Source organism: Saimiri boliviensis, chromosome 3 (assembly GCF_048565385.1).
Source record: "Saimiri boliviensis isolate mSaiBol1 chromosome 3, mSaiBol1.pri, whole genome shotgun sequence".
In the NCBI taxonomy this organism is placed as follows: Eukaryota; Metazoa; Chordata; class Mammalia; order Primates; family Cebidae; genus Saimiri; species Saimiri boliviensis.
Genome location: NC_133451.1, coordinates 8,923,151 through 8,948,183, shown reverse-complemented (window position 1 = coordinate 8,948,183; position 25,033 = coordinate 8,923,151). Strand labels below are relative to the sequence as shown.

The 25,033-nt window shown below is 46.4% G+C and overlaps 1 protein-coding gene and 2 long non-coding RNA genes across 4 annotated transcripts in view; 1 reads left to right on the top strand and 2 right to left on the bottom strand.

Moving 5' to 3' along the window:
- The window catches only part of SLC2A9 (solute carrier family 2 member 9), a 238,334-nt gene that overhangs the window by 14,325 nt on the left and 198,976 nt on the right, over positions 1–25,033 (top strand). For both annotated transcript variants that reach the window (XM_074395890.1, XM_003934679.4), the window contains exon 3: positions 15,469–15,629. In XM_074395890.1, coding sequence (XP_074251991.1) covers positions 15,469–15,629 — 161 coding nt within the window. The remainder of the gene's footprint in view (positions 1–15,468; positions 15,630–25,033) is intronic.
- On the bottom strand, positions 1,226–4,776 carry LOC141583973 (uncharacterized). The gene is made up of 3 exons (XR_012516806.1): positions 4,556–4,776; positions 4,139–4,308; positions 1,226–3,581 (listed from the first exon to the last, which is right to left on the bottom strand). It is a non-coding gene; the product is annotated as an uncharacterized LOC141583973 (long non-coding RNA).
- Positions 6,107–19,143, bottom strand: LOC141583974 (uncharacterized). Its single transcript, XR_012516807.1, has 3 exons — positions 19,021–19,143; positions 12,746–12,846; positions 6,107–6,846 (listed from the first exon to the last, which is right to left on the bottom strand). It is a non-coding gene; the product is annotated as an uncharacterized LOC141583974 (long non-coding RNA).

Below are 25,033 nucleotides of genomic sequence, written 5' to 3'. Positions count from 1 at the left end.
CAATTTTCAGTCAGTGATGCATGCCAGTGTGCCAATCTGAAACTCTGCAAATGGCTTCAGATTTATGCCATTGTAATCCTTGACCTTTAGTAGGAGAATGTTGTAGTGCCTGGAACCTGCTTCATTGTGCTGCTAGAATCGTCTGGGAGGATTGCCAGCGGTGTGCTAAAAGATGTCCTCTTGGTACCTGTGAGCATCCAGTGTCTAGAATCCACCTGAGAGGTTACTGAGGGCTGAATGGAGACCCACAGGCTGGAGTGGGGGGTTCTGAGCCCCAAGGATCATTCTCTCAGGACTGAAATGGGCAGACAGGGCTGATACGGGCCTGGGTGGGATGATGGTGCCTGGACAAAGCATGAATCAAGGCTCCTCTTGCTCATGGGTATTGTCCACACAGCCTACAGTAAGATCCTGGAAGCAGTGTTCTAAAGAAATGCAAGATCTGTGGCCGGGTAGGCAATATGGAGCCCAGACTTCATCCAAAAGGGCCCAACCAAGACAAATATCAAGCCACTGGGTGTGGGGTTCAAGAGTAGCTGATCCGTGGAGGCGGTGGGCCTGGATGGATTCCTGACCCAGAACTCGTGCACTTCCGTTGACTTAGGAGGAACCCACGTTGCAATGAGCTTGAGAGAACAGCCAGCCTAGGCAGAACGACCACTTGGGGTGGACGTTAAGAAAACTCACCAAGAAAAAAGGACCAAAGTTGAGATAATGAGTGATTTGAATAGGAGGCATGAGTGACAATAAAAATGAGACGGCAAACAGGGAATGCAGTGGTTGGGGGAACAGAAGGGGAGGTGGGAGGGACAGTTCAGGGCTAATCACAAGGACAGAGAGGGACCTTGGTGCCTGTTTGTACAGCTCCTGGCCTGTGGCTTAGGGGAAGTGCTTGGAGACTTAGCAAAAGTATAGCAATGAGGCTTGTACAGATCAAAGTGTCTTCCCAAACAATGCTTCATTTTGTTTCCCTGGACTCTATCAAAGTACCTCGCACAAAGCTTTACCATGACTCCCTGTGCTAACTAGCTAGTTAGGCCAGACTTCACAAAAGCACAGTCTTACACAAGACTGCCCTCACTTCAGACACGAGCCACAGGCTCAGGTGTTCCCAGGGTTACCAAACTTCTGAAAATATGGTAACACATTTTGGGGTTCTCACTACCACTTCTGATTTGATAATTTGCTCAAATGACTCACAGAACTCAGGAAGTGTTATGTTTAGAATTACAGCTTTATTATAGCCAAAAGTATACAAATCAGAATAAGCCACAAGAAGAGATCACAGGGCAAGGTCTGTAAGGATTCCAGCTCTAGTGTTCTCTCTACCCACAGAGTGCTGTTTATCAGGGAAGCTCACCCGAGCTTCATTCTGAGTTTTTATTGAGATTTCATCATGTAGGTGTGATTGATCAGGTCATTGGCCATAAGATCGAACTCAGTCTTTGGTCCCCCTCTTCTCCCTGGAGGTAGGGTTGATGTCACTCAGCTCAAAGCTCCAACCCTCTATCCCATGGCTGGTCTTTCTGGCATGGCCAACCCCCATCCTGAGTTATCTTGTTAACATACACTATCAAGGCGGTTCTAAGAGATCCACCATGAATAACTCAGGAATCCCAAGAATTCACAGGCTACATCCCAAGATCCAGGGACAAAGGGCAGCCAAACTTTAGGATACAATTGTCTACTCTATGTATAAGACGTTCGTTACACGAGTGCATGTTATAAACATAACATGCTCAAAAAATGTTTGTTGAATGAATTATTGAATGAGGGAAGGAAGGAGTGAGAAAGACTGAATGAGAATTTAAATTTAGGACTCTAACTCATTGGCTCTACACCAACCAATATAAATTAGGACTTACTTGATGCAACACTGGCAGTCACACAAATGATACTGAATGGCTTTTATAAGAAATTACTCGGGCCAGGCGTGGTGGCTCATGCCTGTAATCCCACCACTTTGGGAGGCCGAGGCAGGTGGATCACGAGGTCAAGAGACCCAGCACTCTTAAAGAAAGAAGCATAACCCATGGCAGGTGCCTCTGGTATGGCCTGAGGCCCATTCTCAAGGAAACCAGGAGGGAATGATGAGCATAGATTGTTTCAAATCACATAAATAAGTTCTGCTTTGGGTGAGGGGGAGGCGTAGCAGGGCTCAACGCTTTGGTGGAAGAGGGCTGAGATTGTAGGAGGGCCCTGTGCGTTTTTCACTGCAGAAACAGCGGCTGTAGTGTCTATGAAATGGGTAGCTCTGAATTCCAGAGTCTCATCCCCTCATCCCCTGCTCTTTCCATTTTTTTCCCCTTACTTTCGTCTTACTTTATCTCAGTAACTATAAAAGCAAAAGACTTCCATTAGAAAAAAAAAACCACAGCTCAGAAATTTGATAATGAAGCTGCGTATACAGACGACGTTCTGTGAGTGAGAGACGAAGTCTCTCATTTGTATACCAGCACCGCATGGCAGATATTATGCTGATAACCCCGTTTTACAAATAAGGGAGAGATGGAGTGTCTGGCCCAAGGCTACCTAGCTAATAGGCGGTACCCCTGGGTCTGAACACAGTCAAAACCCAGACTCCATCCAGAGGCTGCTTTTAATGTTACATCTAAATCCACTCTTTTTTCCAAAGATCATCCATATATGCTGTTTAATACCCTCTTTTCTGGCTTGCTATTTATAGTGTAAGTGCCAGTGAAAGTTCTCCATCACCAGGATGTTTCACAGCCATGTGGAGCTGCCCCTCTTGATGCCCCATCTTCCTACTGTGGGGCTCTGAGCTTGTTTCCAATTTTTCTCTAATATGAGACACAGCTTCATTGTTTAAATAGGGAGCTGTGAGTCATTGTTTGGTTTGGTTTGATCAGAGCCAGCACAGCTGCTGACCGATGGGCACCCAGGGACCTTTTCCAGCCTGGGGCATTGCTGTCCAGGTGTCCCTGGCTGTGGGTACCAACCCTCCCTGCACCATGCCCTGGAGGTCCTAGGTATTCGAGCTGGATGACTTGCCCCTTTGATATAGAATTTTCTCATTTCACAAAGTTTCTCCGAGAAAAATGCCTTTGTTGAGCCAAATGGGTGAAGGACCTCGGTCCCATCAAATCTCAAGGAAGCTCAGCTTAGTGTGGTACGGGGAGTGGTTGCTGCAGCCACAGAGCTGGGGATAGCTGATCCAGCAAGATGGGAGGTGGGGAAACTTGGAGGGGGCATCACTGGAGTGGCACAGCTGCAGATGTGAACAAGCCAGACCAGTGAAACTAGAAGCACCCTATTTCTAACCCACAGGGGAAGACCCTGAAATTTATTGAGCACCTGCTGTACGCTGACATCATGCTCAGGTCTTCACACGCCTTCTTTCATCCTTGTGGCAGCCTCATCTACAAGCTAGGGGTTTTTATTCCTGTTCTATAAGTGAGTTATTCTAGAATGGATGTTGCAGACAGGGCCCCTGCTACTTAAACAGCCAGAGGTGATGTGACGGGTAATGAAGACAATTGCCCTTTTCGTTCTGGCCAACTGGAGGATGTGCAGGAAGGAGAGCAAAATCTCATCTCCGGTCTGCGTAAATGCACTGTCGCCTGTAAACACAGCGATAGGACCTCTCAGAAGAACGTTCATTCAGCTGGAGGAAGGCTCAGGATTGTGACTGAATAAGAATGATATTGGGGGTGCTTCTGCTGGGGCCACATAGACAATGAAACCTACCTTCTTTATGTTTTCTCTAATTAAACCCAAGCGTTTGGCTGCCCCTCACTACGAAGTGGTTTGAGGGGAAACCCAGGGGGCTCTGAAAGCCTTACTTGCCTGGCTGTTGCTTATAATTGATGTCTCCTCTTTCATCATGTTTCATTTCATGCTGAAAGTCAGCTATGGGAACAAACTAGTCTCAGGTATCTAGAGGCACAGGAGCCTTTTTCCCAGTCAGTCAGTCAATCAGCCAGCCTCTCCCGGGAAAATCACACGGGGAGGAGGAAGCAAACACCACAAACCCGCAGACTAATGATCCAGTCAAGTCACAATGGGAGCTGTTTTCCTCAGGACAAGGAAGATGTACTGGGTCTCCCAACACCATCCCCAGGTAGCATGATTCACTGGCGTGAGTCAGGCACTAGCACAGGAATGTAGTAGTACTCACAGCTGTGGCTGATCACAGTGGTGGAACCCAGCGCCAAGTCAGCAAAGGAAAAAGGTGCAGGGGTGAAGTCCAGAGGAAACCAGGGGCAAGCTCCAAAGAACTCTTCCAGCAGAGCCCCACAGGACGTGCGTCATCCCCACAGCAACAAGCTGCAACAGCTCCTGTGAAATCTGTCTAACAAGGAAACTCATTAGAGACTGAGTCCAGGGTTTTTACTGGGAGGTGGTCACATGGGCACTCTCTGCTTGGCATGCAGGCAATTCCAGATTCCCAAAAGGAAAGCAGATATAAACCACACTGAGACAGCATAAACCACACTATTGCACAGTTTAGGTGCAGTGAGTCACACTTATGAGATCTGGGAAGTGTGGCAACCCTTCCAACACCCAAGTTCCTGGGTACAAGCCCAGGGCTTACCTGGCAGCAGGTCTTTCTAGGAAGAGCCGACTCAGGCCTACTGTGCAAGCTCTTTTCTACACAGGAGGCCTTACCTTGGGGAGCCAGTCAACTTTAGGTAGCACTGCTGGGCTTGTGGAATTTTGTTCTTGTATAGCCCTAACTTCAGAGGGCCTGGGTCAGCAATGGGCACTATTTTAAGGACGTCTGGACTGCATTCTTCCCCGTGCCAGTGTGTTCAGTGGTGCAGACTGTCTTTATAAAGCCCGAAGGCACTGTGGGCATGACTTGCTCTCTTATGCAATGGTGTGTGTACTCTGGCCCAGCCACCAAGTGTTCTCCTTCTGTGTATTTTTATAGCACTCCTGAGAATAATTCCAAGTGAGTTCATGATAGGCTCTTTGTGAATCAGTAAGGCGCATTAACGTTGTTAAACAGGCTGCGAGATAATTTGCTTCCCATTGTCTGGCAATTTCTTTTATTATTTGGAGATGCTGTAAGCCCGTCTTCTTGGCTGGGAATTGCAGAGTTCAATTTTATATCCAGAAGCTTGCCCCCCAAGTTCTTGGCCTGGGAGATAATGGTAAGTGATTCATGGATTCTTAAATCTGACAAATGAGTTCTAGGTCCCTTATTTTACAAATGCAGAAATAATATCAACAACCTGCCCACCAACCTATCAACCACTCTAACTTCCGGTTTTTGTTATGTACTTTATATCAACCCAGCACTGTGCTGTATCTTTGTTTTTTCATTAAATCCTCACAGTAATTCTTTAAGGAGGGCAATGATTTAACAGATGAGGAATGCGAGGCACAGAGAGGTTAAGTAACGCACTCAAGATCACCCAGCAAAGAAGTAGCAGAGTTGAGAGTGGAATAAAGCCAATTCCCAAATCCCTTAACATTGACAACACTGACAGAGAGGGACACGGTGTGCTGAAGATCACCCAAGGCCACAGAAAGACTCAGTGGAGCAGGCGACTGTTAAACCCAGCACTCCTGCCTCTTTGTTAAGCCTCCTTTGCTTTAACCATGTCGCCTCTTACTCAGTTGTTTATGGTTTAGGGTCTAGTTAGTACTAGCCGTAATAGCAATACTTCTGGATAAACTCAGGCAAATTTTGGTCAGACTCATCATCTCATATCAATTGCAGGAGCTTCCTAACGGGCCTAGCAGCCCCTAGTCTAATCTCTGAAATGGCCGTCACACTGCACCTATAAAGAACATTCTTAACCACAAATTAGAGCTGTCAATTCCATGCTAAAACCCTCCAACGGCTCCCCAGTGCCCACAGAATTTTGTGTAGACTCCTGAGACTGGCAGGCAAAGCTCCTGCAGCCTCCAACCTTCTGCTAGGCTACCTTTCAACCCACTGAGTCTTTTACAGCTCTTCTGTGGCAACCTGTGGCCTCCAGTTTCTGCACCTTCAAGAATTCTGTTCACTCTGTCTGTCATCCTCCTACTGGGCCTCGTGGTTGTTGGCTGAATGAAAAAGTAAAACAAGGAATCCCGAATGAGACAGGAATGAGTGAGACATCCCAAAGAAGCCTTAGAGGTTACCCTACCACAGTGATCTTAAAGCAAATTTTTATTGCAGAACGTTTCCCTCAAACAGAATCAAATTCTCTGGGTAAAGGTTTATATCTCCATGCCTTCATGACTTGGCCTAAATCTCTCCTCCTTCTTGAAGCTTCAGGTCACAGTGCAATTGTGATGGCATGGACTCTGTGGTCGGGTTGATTGTATCAGCAGGGTAAACGTGCTGCTATAATAAACAAACCCTGTATCTCAGAAAGTTCCCACTCTTATCACCTCATTTGAAGCAGGTGAACAGGAACACTGCTCCATGAAGCCATTCAGGGACCCAGGCTCCTTCAGTGAAGTGGCTCCACCATTCTCTAGGACTTTGGAGTCCTCTGCTGGTTCCTCTGTGGCTGGCCAGCTGACCGGAGCAAGTGTGGAGCAGAGCAGGCAAATAGACCCTCAATGCCTTGGTGAAGAGGTGACACATGTCCCTTATACTCACACTCCTTACTTGAGACGTAGTCATATGGCCCCACCTAGATGCAAGGGACTGGGTAAGGTGGCCTGGCAGTGTGTCCAGGAAGAGGAGAGCACTGTGAGGTCTAGCAGGCTCTGCAGTTCCACCATCATTGGCATGGCTATGGGATGTGTTCCTCCACCCCAGAGTTCTCTGTTGTGAATGAAACTTCTCAGGATGGCTACAAGGATTAAGTGAGATGAGATATACGGATGTCTGATACATGCTTAGCAGTCAACCAATCTTCATTCCATCTCTCCTGTTCTCCCCTAAAACAGAGGGTATTGATACCATCATCTTTGTATTTTCTGTACTTAGAGTTGAAATAAATTAATGGTTAAGAGATGGACTCTGGATCCCGGCTCCCTGGGTCTGACTCCTGGTGACCTTGCATGCCAGTGGTGTGAGGTTGGGAGGGTCCTTTGTGGCTCTGTGGCTCAGATACCTCATCTGCCCAAAACAGCGGTAATGAACGGTACCCTTGTAGAGGGCAGGAAGTGAGTCAGTATGCCTCCAGTTCTTAGAATAGTACCCGGCATATTGTAACTATGATGTGTGAGTTACCTGCTATTATTATGTGGTTACTGCCACACAGCAGAAACTCAAAATTCAAATTCTTTTTTTTTTTTTTTGAGACAGAATCTCACTCTGTTGCCCAGGCTGGAGTGCAGTGGCATGATCTCGGCTCACTATAACATCTGCCTCCCGGGTTCAAGCAATTTTCCTGCCTCAGCCTCCTGAGAAGCTGGGATTATAGGCACTTGCCACCATGCCCAGCTAATTCTTATGTTTTTAGTAGAGACGGGTTTCACCATGTTGGCTAGGCTAGTTACAAACTCCTGACTCCAAATGATCCACCTGCCTCGGCCTCCCAAAGTGCTGGGATTACAGGCATGAGCCACCGTGCCCAGCCCACAAATTCTTATTTAAGCACTCACTCTGTATCATGCATGGCAAGTCACGTGTTCACATAGGTAAGGTTCACAAATCTCAAGCTTGGGGAATGTTTGTGCAGTGGGTTCTCTGAGCAAACTTCATTACCGGCTTCAGCCTTGTGGTAACAAGGCCTTTCGCCTGAGCCATTGCTGAATTCAACTGGAAGACAAACATTCAGTTGCCGAAAGCATTGCTTAACAAACAGCTTTCGGGGAACTTTAGAGAATTGTGTTCCTGCAGGGGACCCAGGCCAAGCAGCAAGTCTTCCGGGCCCCTCCAAATTCTATAGAGGCTTCTGGCGGCCATTTCTCAAAGTCACAGTAAGAAACTCCTGCAGACTCCTAAAGCAACGCTTGGCAGTAGGTGAGCTGAAATCCCTCTTTTCCCACCAGGCTCCTGAGAGCAGAACAACACAAAGGAAAAGAGAAAATTTCCTCCTGAACAGCATCCTTCTCGTTCCCTTACATTCCAGGAAACCAGTCATTACTGCAAGATTGGTCAGCAGAGGCCTTCCAGAGTGGGTATTAGCCAGACTCCTTGCAAGAAAGCTGCAATTGCTTGAATTAGTGTAAGAGTGTCATAGGGAGCACATTCATGTGCAAGAATGGCCTTGCACATGTGGAGGTCTCCTATTTATCAAGTGGCAGGAGGGGTGTCTGTGAAGTCCTGGCTACTCATTACTTATGCCAGCTTCTCTGAAGGGTCTTTGTATGTACTTACAGTAGCCCTTGGGGCGTCCTCTACCACCTGTCTTCCTATGGCCCTTCTAATCCTTGGCCTTAGCAATTATCACTATTTCTCCCACTAGACTCTGTGCTCCTTGATAGTAGTTGCTGCTGTATTCACCAGGGTCTGACAGAGTATCCAGCCCATGGCAAGGGTTTAGTTGATATAGTTGATATTTACTGTCTCTCTTTTTTCTTTTTTGAGATAGAGTCTTGCTCAGTCACCCAGGCTGGGGTGCAGTGGTGTGATCTCAGCTCACTGCAACCTCTTCCTCCAGAGTTCAAGCCATTCTCCAGCCTCAGCCTCCTGAGCAGCTGGGACTACAGGCGTGTGCCACCATGCCTGGCTAATTTTTGTATTTTTAATAGAGGTGGGGTTTCACCATGTTGGCCAGGCTGGTCTCCAACTCCTGAACCTTAGGTGATCTGCCTGCCTTGGCCTCCCAAAGTGTTGGAATTATAGGCATGAACCACTCCACCCAGCCAGTATTTACTCTTAAATCAATAATAATACATCATTAGATGCATTATTAGATTCAATAAATGCATCACTAGATTTATCTGCTTAACTTTCACATCTTTTTTTTTTTTTTTTTTTTTTTTTTTTTGGAGACGGAGTTTCGCTCTTGTTACCCAGGCTGGAGTGCAATGGCGCGATCTCGGCTCACCACAACCTCCGCCTCCTGGGTTCAGGCAATTCTCCTGCCTCAGCCTCCTGAGTAGCGGGGATTACAGGCACACCACCATGCCCAGCTAATTTTTTGTATTTTTAGTAGAGACGGGGTTTCACCGTGTTGACCAAGATGGTCTCGATCGCTCGACCTCGTGATCCACCTGCCTCGGCCTCCCAAAGTGCTGGGATTACAGGCTTGAGCCACCGCGCCCGGCTAACTTTCACATCTTAATCATGAGTTCAAGGTTTCAGTTTGTGGAGCAGTTGCATTTGTGCCCTGAAGTTACGCAGCTCGAGGACAAAAGCCCTTCGGGCACATATAAGCCAAGTGACTGTGAACAGGTTATATAACTCTCAGGCCCCTTGTTTGTAAAGGAGGGCTTTAACCATTAGGGTTGTCATGAGGATGAGATGAGGTTATTTATGTGCTTTGCTATACTTTACATATTTCCATGGTTGTAAGGAACAAAATCAACTTTATCTGATTAAAGCTAAAAAAGTTGTTGATAAAAGAGTGGGTTGCTCACAGCATTAGGGGGAGGGCTGGAGAGCCAGGCTTGGAAGCTCTATAGCTGGAGATCCTACCCTAAATCACTCGCAGAGCTGGTCCTATGGGCTCCCCGGCAGTCGCCACTGCTGTTGACTGAACCACTGGCACAGGACACTGCAGTTCCCCTGCTGCTGTCCCCAAACCCAATCCTGCCAGAGCTCCCTCTGCTGCTGGAGAATCCTCCTCAGCCCCATGCCTTAGCCCCACTAGCACCTTGGTCAACGTTCCAGTGTCTGATTGGCTGGGCCTTAGTCATATGTCCACTTCCAGCTACAGGGGATTCTGGGAGATCACATGCCTGGCATGTTTAGCTTCTGTAGTGATGTGTCCTCTGTTTCCCATTAAAGATTCTAAGGCAGGAAAGTCTCCCAAGTGGGCAGAGGGCTTCTGATGCTGGGGAGCCTAAAAGGCAGATACATGTCCTATAGAGGACAGAAAGCCTTGACATTGACTAAGTGGTCAATGTCAGGTAAATATCCAGCCACTGAGAGAGAACACAGTACCTATTCAGAAGGCTGCTGGCAGCACTCTGATGAGGGTTTAGGAATCAGTGTCTTGGTAGCCCCAGTGAAGGGATGGCAGTTTGGACCAGTTGAGTGGTGGAATGGTGGAAGTGGTGAGAAGCCTTTTGGAAGCCAGGCAAAATAGTAGTTTTCTATAGCTGCTATAACAAAGTACCATGGACTGAGTGACTAAAAGAACAGAAATGTGTTATTCCATAGATTTGGAGGCCAACATCAAGGTGTTCACAGAGTGGGTCCTTTCTGAGGGCTTTGAAGGAAGGCTCAGTTTCAGACCCCTCTCTCTGGCTTACAGATGGCAGTCTTCTCCCTATGACTCCTTACATCATCTTCCTCTTGTGCCTGTCTATCTCCATATTTCCTCTTTTTATCAGGATACCAGTCATGTTGGATTAGGATCCACTCCAATGACCTCATTTTAGTATTATTCACTTTGTAAAGACTCTGTCTCATCACATTCTGGGGTACTAGGGGTTAGGACTTCAACATATGAAGTTTGGAGGCAGAACAAAATTCACTCTACCAGTGTCTCTCTCTCTCTCTCTCTCTGAATCCTCTTTCTATAAAGGACACCAGTCATATTGGAGTAGGGTGGGCTTTACTCTAATATGACCTCATCTTAATTAATTATATCTGCAATGACCCTATTTCAAATAAGGACCCATTCTGAGACATGGGGAGTCAGGACTTGAATATATACATCTGGAGGTGTGGGGTTAGCACCTGGATTCTTGGCCATTACTGAGCCACCAGATGGGCTAAAAAGCTCACCACTCCTGTAAATCTGCATTTCTGTAAGTGTCCTCATTGTTCAGTTATTTTGAGTTGACGTTTCCTGTTACTTGAACCAAGAGCATCCTTAAATGATACGATGCATTATCAGCTCCAGGGGATGGCAGATCTGTGAGATCCAGTGTTATGTTCAGTTTATCTCTGTATCTAGCTCAAGGCCCAGTAGTCAGCACATGTTTGTTGAATGAGTCAGTGGAGGATGTAGATCAGTATCTAACATCCCTACCAGTCAGGGATAAGTGAGGGTGGATTAGTTGAGGAGACTGTATCAAGGGCAGGAGTTAAGAATGACTTCGTGGTTTTTGGTTGAGCAATTGGAAAATGGTGGTCCCATTCACTCAGGTGGGGAGGAGCAGTAAAGGAAAGGAATTCAGGAGCAGAGGTACAGGCTGATGGGTCCCATTCCACAGTGGTTTAATAAGGGATCTGTGCCCCAACTCTAGCCAGTAGGATATAAAGAGAAGTTTGCTAGAAGGTTCCAGGAAAGTTCCTTTAAGCACCAAGAGATCTATGAGAAGCCAAGATTATTCTCTCCAGCCGTGCATGAGTAGAAAATCCTGTGGCCAAAACTGCTGCCAGTAGTCAGCCTACAATTGTGAGTGGATGCCCTCTTAGGATGACGTCAAAACCATGGAAAGCAGAGTGAATTTTGGAGGCACCTGGATTCTTGGCCATTACTGAACCACCAGATCAGCCATTCTTGAAGCTCACCACTCCTGTAAATTTGCATTTCTGTAAGTGTCCTCATTGTTCAGTTATTTTGAGTTGAGGTTTCCTGTTACTCGTAGCCAAGAGCACCATAAATGAGACGATGCATTATCAGTTCCAGGGGATGGAAGATCTTTGAGATCAGGGTTATGTTCAGTTTATCTCTGTGTTTGGTTCAGGGCCCAGTAGTCGGCACATGTTTGTTGAATGAGTCAGTGGGTGATGTAGATCAGTACCTTGTGCATCCAGATCTGGAAACTTCATCAATAGAAATAGCTGTAGCTGTTGACAATCTATTCTATTCTTACTCCATGCCATGAGTAAGATAGTTGTGAAGCCAGAAAGAAAGAGAAAACAGAAGATAAATACCTCACAGGCAGAAGGTATCTCCCCTCCTCACCTTGTTTCCTGCCATCAGACCATTTGCTTATGTCTGAAACCTGGGAGTCTTCTGTGTTCTTCTTTCACTTTCTGCTACACCCTCTATTCTCAAACCTTGAGCCAATCATCACTCAGAAGTCCAGCCTGTTCTACTCTCAAAATCCACCTTAAATCCATCCGCTTCCCTCCATTTCCACTGCTTAGTGAAGGCCTCCGTGATCTTTGGACTGCTGCAGTGCCCTTACAGTGTGCCCGGCTTCCTCTCTAGCTCCCCTGTCACCCGCTTGCCAGAGGAATCCTCTGAAAATGCCAACCAGGCCACGTCCTCCCCCTGCCAAAAACCCTCCAATGCTTTCCCACTTCATCTAGAGTAGAATCCAAGTAAAAACCAGGCTCACTTCCACGACCTATTAGGCCCACATGACCTGCCCTTTCTTGCCCTCCAACTTCATCCAGCTCGCTCCTTCCCTTTCAGGTCCTTTTTCTCACCTGTTGGCCCCCTTGCAATTCCATGGCCACCCAAGCTCTCTTCTGTCATGCTGTCTTGGCATGATTCTCCCTCTACCTGCAACACTTTCCTGCCATCTTTCTTTTCTGTTTTAATTGGGAGCATGTATTATGCATACTAAAGAGTATACAAAATACACACCTATGCACCATGTCTGTGCGCGTGTGTACACACACACACATGTTAAAGACTGAGTATAAATCTAACACCCATGTCACCACAATCCAGGTTAAGTATAGAAGGTCCAGGGAGCCTGCAGCAGGAGGAATGGCTTGAGCCCAGGAGCTTGAGACCAGCCTTGGGAAACCTGGCAAGACCTCATTTGTACAGGGAACAAAACAAAAAACAATTCATCCAGGCATGGTGGCACATACCTGTAGTCATCCAAGCTACTTGGAAGACTGAAGTACGAGGACCTCCTGACCCCAGGAGATCAAGTCTGCAGTGAGCTGTGATCACACCATTGCAGTCCAGCCTGAAAAAAAAGAAGAAAAAGAAGGTCCTATCAAATGCCCCTCCCCAATTATTTCTTCTATCATCTCCTGAGATGGCCCCTGACCTGATATTTGAAATAATTATTTCTTTGTAGTTTTACCATCTATATATAATCCTCCAAAAGTCTTTTAATTTGGCATACTTCTGGGTTTTACATGTGGAATCAGACTGTGTATGTTCTTTTGTTTTTAGCTTCTTTTTTTGGTCAGTGTTATTCTTGCGAGGTTTTACCACATGTGCTTGCACAGAGCTATATTCACTCACGTTTGCAGCTATAGTATTTCACATGATGACGATTCTGCCATTTGTTTATCCCTACTACTGACCATGGGCATCCAGGTTGTTTCTCATCTGGGGCTATTATGTGCAATGCTGCCATAGACATGTGAGTAGATATATCCTAGGGCTCCCCGGAAAGAGTTTTTCAGGGGGGATTTCCAGAAGTGGATTTGCTGGGTTGTAGGTTATGGGCATCTTCCATTTGACTAGAAGATGCCAAAGCTGTTTTCCAAGATGGCTGTACAAGTTAAACTCCCACCAGCAGAGTACACACTGCTTGTCACTCCTCAGTCTTACCGGACCTTTTAATTTTTAGCCTGTATGGGGATTTGTGTGAGCTCCACTCAAGTACTGGCCACTACTTCAGGCTCTCATTGGACCCTCACAACAGCCCTGAGAGGTGAATGTCATCATTCCCATTTTGTAGATAAGAAAACCAAGGTCCAGCTGATTTGGATCATTACCAAGTTGCTGTGCTGGGATTTGAGCCCAGGTCTGAGGTCTCTGCAGTGTCACATACTGGCTTAGCTAAGGTTTGTGGGCTCACGTTGAGTAGAAACAGGGAAATTAGGGCAATACAGTAAATTTTCATGTTACTCTTTTATCAGATCACAAACTCTTAGAGTCCACATGCAAGAGTAGTAAAGTCTTATGGGAGTCTTATGATGGATTTTTAACTTCCCATGAAAAAATAAAGGCTGTATCTAAAATATCAAAGGGTCTATATGTCACACAATCATAATTCCAAAAGCCATTATGGATAATAAAGGATGTAAAGCCTTCAGATATTTCCCCAGTTAGTAGAGTGTCTGCAGATTTTGTTCTATATATTTTTCCATTTTTATTTGTATCTTCTGGTTTGCAGACTTTGAATAATTTACAGTTTCCCTTCCTTGTTAAAAACCAGCCCTTCAAGCTGAAATGCTAATTATATTGGCATTACATTGGATTATGTATAAGATCATAAAATTTGGTTATTTAAAATTAAGAAGTTAAATCCAGTGGTTTTGTTCAAAGATTTTGCTTAGTATTCAGTTTTTATAACTGTTAAAAAAAATTATCGAAGTTTAACCACATGCTGGTGCCCGGGATAACAGTGTTGTAATTGGAAATGGCTTTACTCTGAAAATTAGGTTCGTGGGTTGGTGTAAATTATGTATTTTTGCTTATGTACTTTTGTTTTAAGTCTTACCCCAAAGTTTATTATTAATTTTCAATACAGCGATTTTTAAAATGTTAAAAAAAAAAAAACCTGTCCAAAACACACTGAATCAGAATTGGCAGTGATGGGGACCCAGTGAACGTGAAGTTGTATTTCCTTGTGGTCTCATTTCTCTGTTGACTAATGATGTCAGGCATTCTGTCATTAACATACCGGTCATTTGTATTTTCCTTGGAGTCTGTTCAACTTTTCGATCATTTTAAATTGTATTGTTTGCCTCCTTATTGACATATTAGAGTTCTTTGTGTATTGTGGATATGATTTCTTTGTAGTTGTATGTGTTGGGAATATGTTGTCTCAGTCTATGGCTTGTCCTTTCATTTCTGATGGTGTCTTTGGAAGAGCAGAAGATGTAAATCTTGATTATATTCAAAGGAACATTTTTTTTTCTTTTATGGTTCATTTTCTTGTGTGTCTTGCATCTTTGCCTATTCTAAGGTACCTCTTTCGTTAGGTATGTGCCTTTTTTTTTTTTTCTTGAGAGACAGGGTCAAGCTGGAGTGCAATGGTGGGATCTCAGCTCACTGCAACCTCTGCCTCCTGGGTTCAAGGGATTCTCATGCCTCAGCCTCCCAAGTAGCTGGGATTACAGGCGCGTGCCACCACACCTGGCTAATTTTAGTAGAAACAGGGTTTTACCATCTTGGCCAGGGTAGTCTTGAACTCCTGGCCTCAAGTGAACCACTTGTCTCAGCTTCCCAGAGTGCTGGGATTACAAGCGTGAGCCACTGTACCGGGCGGATATGTGCCCTTTAACACACCTCCAAGGCAATGCTGTGGTGCACTAGAATCAGAGAAGCCCAGCTATGAAGGCCATCATAAGCTTGGGGTCAGATCTGAGTCCAGCTCCCAGGTTAAGCACTTACCGAGCAAGTCACTTTGTCTCCCCAAGCGTCAGTTTTCCTATCTGCAAAATGAGATAAAAAAGGGACCAGTCTCACAATTTGTTAGAAGAGTCCAGTGAGATAAAGCTCAAACCGAAGTTAGCAAAGTGCCATGCATGAAAATGCTCTATAAAAGCTATTTTGTTTTATACACTGGTTTGCTTCAAGCAGCAGGATGGAACAGAAAGAAATAACATGGTTTGTTGTTTATTTTCAGTACATCAAGGCCTTTTACAATGAGTCATGGCAAAGAAGGCATGAACATCCAATAGACCCGGACACTCTGACTCTGCTCTGGTCTGTGACTGTATCCATATTCGCCATCGGTGGACTTGTGGGGACGTTAATGGTGAAGATGATTGGAAAGGTTCTTGGGAGGTCAGTAGGGAGCTGTCTTTGTCTGGGGGTATCTTCCACATTCATAATATATCTGTGTCATGGTCAGGGTCCTGGCAGGCAACAGAACTCCACTCAGACAGTTCAACTGGAGAGATTTGAATGCCCAAAGGGGAAAGGGGAAGAAATTGGAGACCAGGGCCCAAAGATAACTGAAACCCTGGACTGCGGGCTGATGGGCAGCAGCAGAAGCATGGAGGGACTGGGCTGTGTCAGAGCCATGGCACCCAAATGGGGGAGGAGCAGGGAAGAAATGCCCTGGCCCCTCCCTCCTCCCACCCTCCAGCCTGCTGCAGAGGTGCACACTGGTCACATCCATGTGAAAGCCAGTGAACCAGGAAGGCATGTTGCCATCTAGGAGGTGCTCCCGGGGCACAGAGCAGAGCAGGGAGGGGAGGGGACTTGATCTGGGTGTCGGGGAAAATAGAGGACACAGTGCAGTGCCTTGGAAATTGTTCCACATAAGTACATACCGATCCGCTTTTCCAGAAAATCAGCTGTTTAGACAGTCTTCCATTATATGGCTGTCTCATCATTTAGCCACTCCCTGGCTGATAGATGTTTAGGCCATTTCAGCACATTTACATTACCGTCAAGGAAGCAGTCAGAATCAAAAACTTCCTATCAGCCTTTCCTACCCAGGCCCTCTCCAATCAGCTCCGCTTGACCTTGTGAGCCTCACTGCTCACTTGTTTAAGACAGGAATCCTTCTCTCACAGCAGGTTGACTTATCGATAAATCCCCACAAACAACACTTTCTCTGTATTCTTGTCCATAACAACAGATCCTTGAGCCAGTGAGCTGTGGGTGGAAAGAGCAGAGGTTCTCCAAGTGATGGAGGAGTTATCATGTCAATCTGGTGGGGCCAGAACATTCATGTCTGAACTTGAATCATGTATCTTCCGCTTACTAGCAGTGTGGCCTTGGCCAAATCGTTTAATTTATTTGAGCCTCAGTTTTTTTTTATCTGTAAAATGGGGATGATAGTTTTTACCTGCAGGAAATGTTACAAGGTTAGAACAAAGGAATGGAAGAAGAATGGCCATGAGTTGTAGTTGAATAAATAGAAACTCTTGTTATTGACCACATTAGTTGGCATTACCCTCATCATCATTTTCATATCACTACCTAGTAAGTACTTGACAAACCTTCACATTGCATTGACGTGAGTTGAAGAGGAGATTCATCAGACCCCAGAAAATATCCTCAGACCCTGGGACTACAGAAACCCTATTAAGAAGGAGCCCACCCGTTCCTTTACATTCTTCCTCATAGTCCAACAGGGAGAAAACTAGAGTTGATGTTTCAAAGCAGGCTTTCCAAAAGTTGGGACAGGAAGCCACCCTGCGAACATCCAGTGGTGCTTATGAGGGTCTATGATACCCATGAGGCAGGGGAGGCGCTGACATTTTCCTTGTCCCCAAGTCCACTTTCAGAGCAGTAACTAATGGGAATACAGTGCCAGGAAGTACGACAATTGCATGATGTAGTGAGAGGTGCCGTTTTCTAAGGTCCTTCAAGGTTCCAGGCACTCACACATTCTCTTGTTTAATTTTCTGTCCTCTGTGGGTCAGTAGATGGGGAATGGGGGGTCAGAGAGGGGAGGGCATCTGCACAAGCTTAGCTGGCCCACGCTGTGCCTGAGCTTAGGCTGGAATCATGATCTTTCCACTATGCCAAGCGGATCTTAGTTAGGGGCCAATTCCCAGTGCTGGGAATGTACTGCAAAACCATGACTGTTTGACAACAGGCAAGTGACTGGCTGGCACCCAGACTGGCATCACTGGTCAGGGTCCTTGAGGCATGGTCACGAAGCCTCCGGTTCAAGCCAGACCTTGTCCATGGTCCTCTTGCTTGTCCTAGTTGAATGGATTCACTACCCCCGCCCCAGGATCTGGCCTGTGACGTCTCCTTACTTTATACCCGGCCATGGCACTTATACCCCAAGGCTGCTTCTTAAGAAGGCTCTGAACCCAAGCAGGTGGAATAGAAAAAGAAATACTGGAATCAGGCCAGAATGCTGTGGCTCAGCAAGTCCTGACTCTGCTGTGTATCAGATGTGTCACAAGGGACTTTGCTACCTCACATTTCAGCCAGCATTATTCTCACATATAAAATGAGGACAACCAAAGTAGCGTTACTACCCTTACTCGGGTAGAAGAACAAAAAAGGAAAAGAAAAGCAAAAGAGAAAACGTCCTTGAAAATATCTTCAATCTCTAAAGTAATGGAGGAGTCGTCAAGAAGTGAGGATGCAGAAAAAGATCAAATCAGAAGGTGTTGGTTGCTATGCCCCAAGTAGTTGCCAGTTTCCTTTTCATCATTATGAGAGTAAAAGTTGAATTGGGCTGAAGTTTCAGCTTGAAGAGTAACTCTGCTGGGGAGAAAAGGAGCAAAAATAGAAAATGAAAGCTATCATCTATGCACCTCCTGCTAGACACCAGTCCTTTTCAGCCAATATATCATTTACTTCTTAAAACTCCATGTTTGCATCATTGCCTGTGCTTTCAAATGATGAGTCCAAGACCAGGGGCCAATTGGACCAAGGTTACAAAATGAAGTTGAAGTTCAGATCCGCGTGTGTTTGACCACAGGCCAACACTCTTCCTGTGACGTGACGCTATTTGAAACGCCTTCCTGATGCTCTGTTATTCCTCTCTCATGGGGATTGTCAGGGAGGGAAGGACGCTGCAGTGGCAGCCCCGGAGGCCCAGTGGAAAGTGCTCAAAGGTGTAGCTGGGGGAGACATTCCTGGGGCAGCGGGGAAGCGTTCCGGTGGGGCTGGTCATTGGCGGCTGCAGCAGTGGGGCTGTCCCTAGCTAGGGCATGTCAAGCTCATCTGTGACTTGGGTAACAAAGGAGGATGGGGAAGCAAAAGGGACCAGGAATAGTCTCTGGAGATGGGCCATACCACGTGACCTAGGCCTCACACAGATGCGGGTTCCTCACCTCTTGGAGTCTCTGGCTAAGGGAATTCTGAGCCATCAAGAATTCCGGTTGAATCTCAGTGCCCTCTTGGCATCCTGTGTCCTCTGCTTGCATGACCAAAGTAACAGGACCCTCCTTCTTCCCTCATGAGACAGGACAGCAACTATGTTTGGTACACAAACACTAGCTACAGGCCCAGCTTCAAGTCTGGGCTCTGATGCACACAGCTCATGGGGCTCCACAGGCATTTCTTAAACTCTTTGACCTTCACTTAATTTACGATTATGTGAAGATAAAGAATGGCCATGTCAGAGGGTTGTTGTGAAGATTAAATGAGATGGTGGATGGAAAGTGTTCATTCTAGTAATTGACCCAGATTCATCGCCCAGCCTTTGTTCACTAGGGTCATCACCATCAGCAGCAGCAGCAGCATCACCATCACCAACCTCATTGGCTTCTTTTGAGAGGGGTCATTTCATCACTTCACAGAGCCAATTGTGCATCTGTTCCTTCAACTACACTGAAATGGTTCTCCCTACACATATCATTGGATGTAGTTCTTCCCTCTGGAGCAAAGCAGAAAAAACATGAAAGAAGTCATACAGAAACACATATGGGCTTTGAAATCGGATTCTGGGCCAGACTCTTGGACAAGCCCCATAACCGTATTCATCTATGCAAACAAACATTTTTGAGCACCTACGAGGAGTAAGGTACTGTTTTTGGCACTGGGGCTTCAGTGAACAAGAAAGACACAACATCTGTGGCCTAAGTTGACACTTGGGCAAGGGAGGCAGCCCCTGAGCAATTCATCATGCAAGTGTTTATGATTCCGAGCAGTGCCGTGAATGGATAGTAGAGATACAGGAGGCAGCTGCTATGCTCTTTAATTTTTTAATCTGTAAAGTGTAGATAAACAAATCCACCTGAGGGAGCAGCTATGAGGGTTAAATGAGATCAAATTTATAGTCTCTCATATCACTCAGGAGACTTTTTGAATGCCTATGACGGGAACCCAAACCAAACTGGCTAAAGCCCAAAAGGGAATTAATTGGCGCACCATAATTAAAATATAACTTGGTTGAATCCAGTGGCTCTGACGATAGCTTTTAAAAAATCCAAGTCTGCCTCTTTCTCCACCTCTCAGCCCATCTTGCTTTGTGTTGGCTTCATTGTCAGGCAGTCTCTCCCATGGAGGTGCATGATGGCCCCAGCTTGGTGGAAATTCTCCTTCCAATAGTTGTAATGGAAGTCCCAGGCATGAATCTCCTTGACCTGAGCCAGGCTGCAGGCATTCAAGGGTTCTCAACCAGGGGGCAGTGTTGCCCTATCAGGGGACATTTGACAGTGCCAAGAGATATTTCTGGTTGTCATAACTCAAAGGTGCTACTAGCATCCAGGAGACGCCAGAGATGCCTCTAAAAATCCTACAGTGTGAAGGACAGCACCCACAACAAAGAATGTTCCAGCTACAAATGTGAAAAGTGCCAAGGTTAGAAAATCCTGGCAAATAACATTCTAATGCTCTGGAGTAAGTGCTTTAAAAAAGCACATCCTAAGTGCCTTGAGAATGACCAGTGATTATAATGTTGACCGGCCAGGCCTGTATCATGTCCCCACTCCTGAAGCCATGATGGGGTGAGACAGGCAGGAGGTTTCTTGGTGGAAATCTGAGGAACTCCTCCCAGAAGAAGGATGAAGGTTGAGCAGGCACCGACAACAGGCATCCCATTCATCACTCTAGGGAAATAGTAGGTTTCAGAAGGTCTGTTTTTCACCTCATCTTTTTCTACTTCAACTCTTTAAAAGGCATCTTGATTTTATAGTAGTAGAAAATAACTGTGGCTCTCTGGGTGCCTGCCGGAGGAGCCTGCAGTGCACAAGGCAATTGTGCATTGGTTAGCCCAGGCTGCCATATCAGAACACCACAGAGGGAGTCGCTTCAACAATAGACATTCCTTTTCTCACAGTTCTGGAGGCTGGAAGGCCAAGATCCAAGTGTCGGCAGGGTTTTCCTCCCGAGGCCTCTCTCCTTGACTTGCAGATGGCTGCTTTCTTTCTCGCTGTGTGCTCTCTGTGTCTCCTTTCTTCTTCTTACAAGGACACCGGTCATACCACATAGCGTCGCTTCCCTGTGGCCTCATTTTAGCTTAATTACCTCCATAAAGGCCCTGTCTCCAAATGCAGTCACATTAGGGGTTAGGGCTTTAACATGTTAACATGTGAGCCTAAAAAAAAAAACCCAATCTCTTTCTCCTCCGAGCTAGTCTTGCTTTGTGTTGGCTTCATTGCTGAGCATTCTCTCCCGTGGATGTGCAAGATGGCCCCAGCTTGGTGGAAATTCTCCTTCCAATAGCTGTAATTAAAATCCCATGTATGAATCTCCCTGACCTGAGCCAGGTTGCACGCATTCAAGCGTTCTCAACCAGGGGGCAGGAACACAGTTCAGTCCATGACAGAGCAACGCACCATGCTGCTGACAACGTCTTTTTTCAGGCTGAAATTGTCTCAGAAAATCAATTGCCAAGAAGTGGAGCCTGAGACAGGGGTTGGGATGCACATGTCCTGTGAAGGAAGGGCTCTTCGGGGGTAATCTTTAAGGTGGGGAAAGCAGAAAGCAGCAGGGGAAGGAGCCAAGCAAGGCTGCACTCCCAGGTCAAGTGTAGCCTCACCTGGGGGAGCCCTGGGGCATAATGACACCACAGTCACCCAACTTGGAGTAAGGGGGCTGCGCCCACCCCTGCCACTCATCTGTCACTCACTGCAGGCTGCCTTGGGAGAGGAGGATCCATCTCCCAAGCTAATGCCAATCTTCTGGAGAAGGGTCAACCCTAAGCCTTTAGAAGCCAGCATTCATTGACCTGGGGAATCCCTGAGGGGATAGGGAAACACCAGCCAGCCGGGAAACCTGATCCTCAGCCCTGCTTCTCCCAGCCTTAGAAGACTTGCTAGCATAGTGAGAATAGCAGGAACTCCTGAAGGAGACTTGGGTTCATGATGGGACATAAGGAGAAAGCCTGGGCATAATAAGACCAGAAAACTTCCGGAAGGCAGGGTTCCAAAGTTCAAAGTCAACACTCCCAAAACATGAGGCTTCAGTGGTACTAGCTGTCCTGCATCACTGGTTTGTTTTTATTATGGATACAATCCCTTTGGTATTACAGATGCATGAGCTGGGAAAGCAGGCTTAGAAATCACAAGAAATCTCCACTCCCATACCCCACTGCCTAGCACACATCTACGAGAACCAAATACTGGCCTTTTCTGAGCTCACACAGGACTTTCTGTTCCCTTTGTTATGCCACTTGGCATTTTGAGTTGTAATTATTTCATTACGTTTCTCTCTCTTCCCTGATAAGGGAGCTCTTTGATGTCAGAACCGTGTATATCTATGGCACCTAGCACCCAGCAGCTTGTACACAGCGGGCAGGCAGTAAATGTTTGTTGGATAAATGGAAGGATGGGTGGCGAATGTTCGATGCTTGAATTTTTCTATCACAGCTCCCCGAGGTGGCCATTCTTGCTTGCACCTGAGCATCTGTGCTTGCTTGCATGCTTTCCGTTCCCTCAACCGTTTATTGACTCACCACGTATCTGTTGAGTACCTTCTATGTGCCAAGCACTCAGGGGTCAGAAAAACTGACAAAGTCCCTGTCCTCCTGAAGCATGCAACCAAGCACGGAGCAGAGTAAGTAACAAGCACGTGGACTATGCCATTCAGTCTGTGACAAGTACCAGTGCAGAAAATAGAGCAGCTCAAGGAGGTCAGAGGATGCTGGGGAGGGCACGGAGCTCACCAATTTGTTCAGAGGATTCTCTAAAATGGTGACCTGTGCAGGGAGCACTGACAGAAGCAAGAGAGTAAGCCATGCTCATCCCTGGGAAATAGCTCTCCAGGCAGAAGAGGCAGCAGGTGCAAAGGCCCAGGGGCAGAAACAGGCTCCACTTCTTTGCAGGTAAGAGAGGAGGTCAGTACAGAGATAATCATAGGAAACCAGATGGGTTATTTGGAGTCAGATCCTGAGGACTTTACAGGCCAAGGTTGAGACTCTTCCTCTGAGCAAAATGGAAAGTCGCTGGAACGTTTTAAGAACTGATCTGACTTGCATTTGGAGAGGTGTGCTGTTACCAGGGGGTCTCAGAGCCTGGTTAGGAGCACCTTGCAATAGCCCAGGTGAGAGAGGACATGGTTTGCACCAGGGTTGGAACACGAGGGAAGGCGGGTGTCTGGGCACAGATGCAGGGGCAGAAATACAAGCAGAGGGCATGTAGGAAGAGTCTCTTGGGATTTCCTCTGTGTTCTCAGTGAAAAAGAAAGCATGGACATCAGCTGAGAATGACAAAAAGGGGATTTGAAGAGAGAGAGAAAACATATGAAACAGTCCTCTAGGAGAGAAGGTGCTGGATGGACCAGGAATCTATAAACTCTGTGCAGGGGAGCCTTAAAGCTTCTTGAGGTTGGTTGTCAGGAATTTCAGGTGAGACAGGACAACACAGCTGTATGTTTTTCTCCAGCCAAGCTGAGCTTCGTAGATGCCAGGCAGACAGAGATTTCACCAGCTGGGGTGTTGCTAGGCATATGCAATGAAAGGGGGTGGATGGGCATATAAATATTTAACGAGATGGGCCAATGATTCAAGCTGGGTACACAGGCCTGAATGCATGAACATGTGGGTGATGGATGTAGAAATGAGGCATGATCTTGGCTAACAGACTCAGTCAGCCTGAAGATTTGCTGGAAGGGTACGTGGAGAAAGCTGTTATTTCAATAGGTTCTCTGGTCTACCAGAGCTTAATGAAAAGTACATTCCAAATTCAAACTGAAATAGAATTCTCTATGTCTTCCCCCAACCCGTCCTGGTCCTCTGTACCAAGTTAAAGCATGGCATGGAGGAAGGTGACTCCCATGCTTTCTCTGACCCCTTGTCCAGGCTAAATGTCTCCAGCCTCTTTGACACTTCTCAAGGGACATGCCCTCCAGTATCCTCATCACCCTACCATTCTTCCTTGTGTTTGGTCTTTTGTTCCCCCTGAGAGCTGATAACTTTCTGTGTTTCACGGGGAAGATTCTACGCTATTGGAGAAGCTCAAAACAATGAATCAGGCATCCCAGGTGGAGTTCTGGGGGTCACTGGAGTTCTGCTTTCAGAATTGATCTCCCTTGCTTCTGTTGCTGTTTTTCCACAGGAAACAAATGGAAACAATGATTCAAGTCCTGCTCTGAAGGCCAGTGAGTCAGCTTTGCAAAGGATTTGCATATGCTTCCATCAAACAATGCTGTCAGGCTGAGGGTTATTTTGGGAAGACATATATTAATACAAACTTGCCCAGAGAGTGTGCAGTCCCATTTGCAAATGTTTCAAGTCAGACTTTCATGTAATTTTAACGTTCTCACAAAGCTTTCATGCAATTTTAACATTAGCACAAAATACACCATCATGTACAAAACAAGGGTTCAGACCAAAGCCTCTGGAGGCATCCTCGGCTCCTCTGTGCCTCTCAATCTCTGTCCAGTCCATCAGCAAATCTCACCAACTAGTCTTCAAAATATGGTAGGATCTGACCACTTCTTGCTACCTACACTGCTCTCAGCCTGGTCCGAATCATTACCAGTGGTTGCCTAAGCTGTTGCAGTAGCTCCCCAGTTGGTCTCCCCGCATTCACACTTGACCCCAACAGTCCAGGAGCAACAGAGAAGACTGAGTGTCTGGTTCAATTATTAGTCTGCCAGTGTCATTCCTCTCTTTGGAATCTCCCAGTGGCTGCCATCTTCCCCATGGTGGAAACCCTAGTTTTCATGGTGGCATAGAAGACTCTCCGAGCCCCTCTTTTTTCTTCTACACTTTCACCTTCTACTGCCTGCTCCCTGGCTCCCCACTGCCTCCAGCCAGGCTGGCCTCACTGGTGTTTCTTTCTTTTTCTTTTGTTTTTTGTTTGTGTTTGTTTTTGAGATGGAGTCCCACTCTGTCACCCAGGCTGGAGTGCAACAGCATGATCTCAGCTCACTACAACCTCTGCCTCCTTGGTTCAAGTGATTCTCCTGTCCCAGCCTCCCAAGTAGCTGGGAATACAGGCATGCACCACCACACCCAGCTAATTTTTGTATTTTTAGTAGAGATGGTCATGTTGGCCAGGCTGGTCACGAACTCCTGACCTCAGGTGATCTGCCCGCCTGGTCGCTGATGTTTCTATAACAGGCCAAGCCTGGCTCCGTGTAGCACTGTACCTGAGTGCTGCTCCCAGATACTCATGTGGCCGCTTTAATCTCCTCCTTCATGTCTGTGTTCAGATGCCATGTCTCAGGGAGGCCCTCTCCTTCCATGTGTGTGAAACCACACCTTCTTCTCTGCTTCAGTTGTCTCTACAACATCTATCACCATCTGACATGCTGTGTTTTTTTTTACTTGTTTATTGGGAAGAACATAAGATCAGGGACTATATTGTGATCATTGTTATATG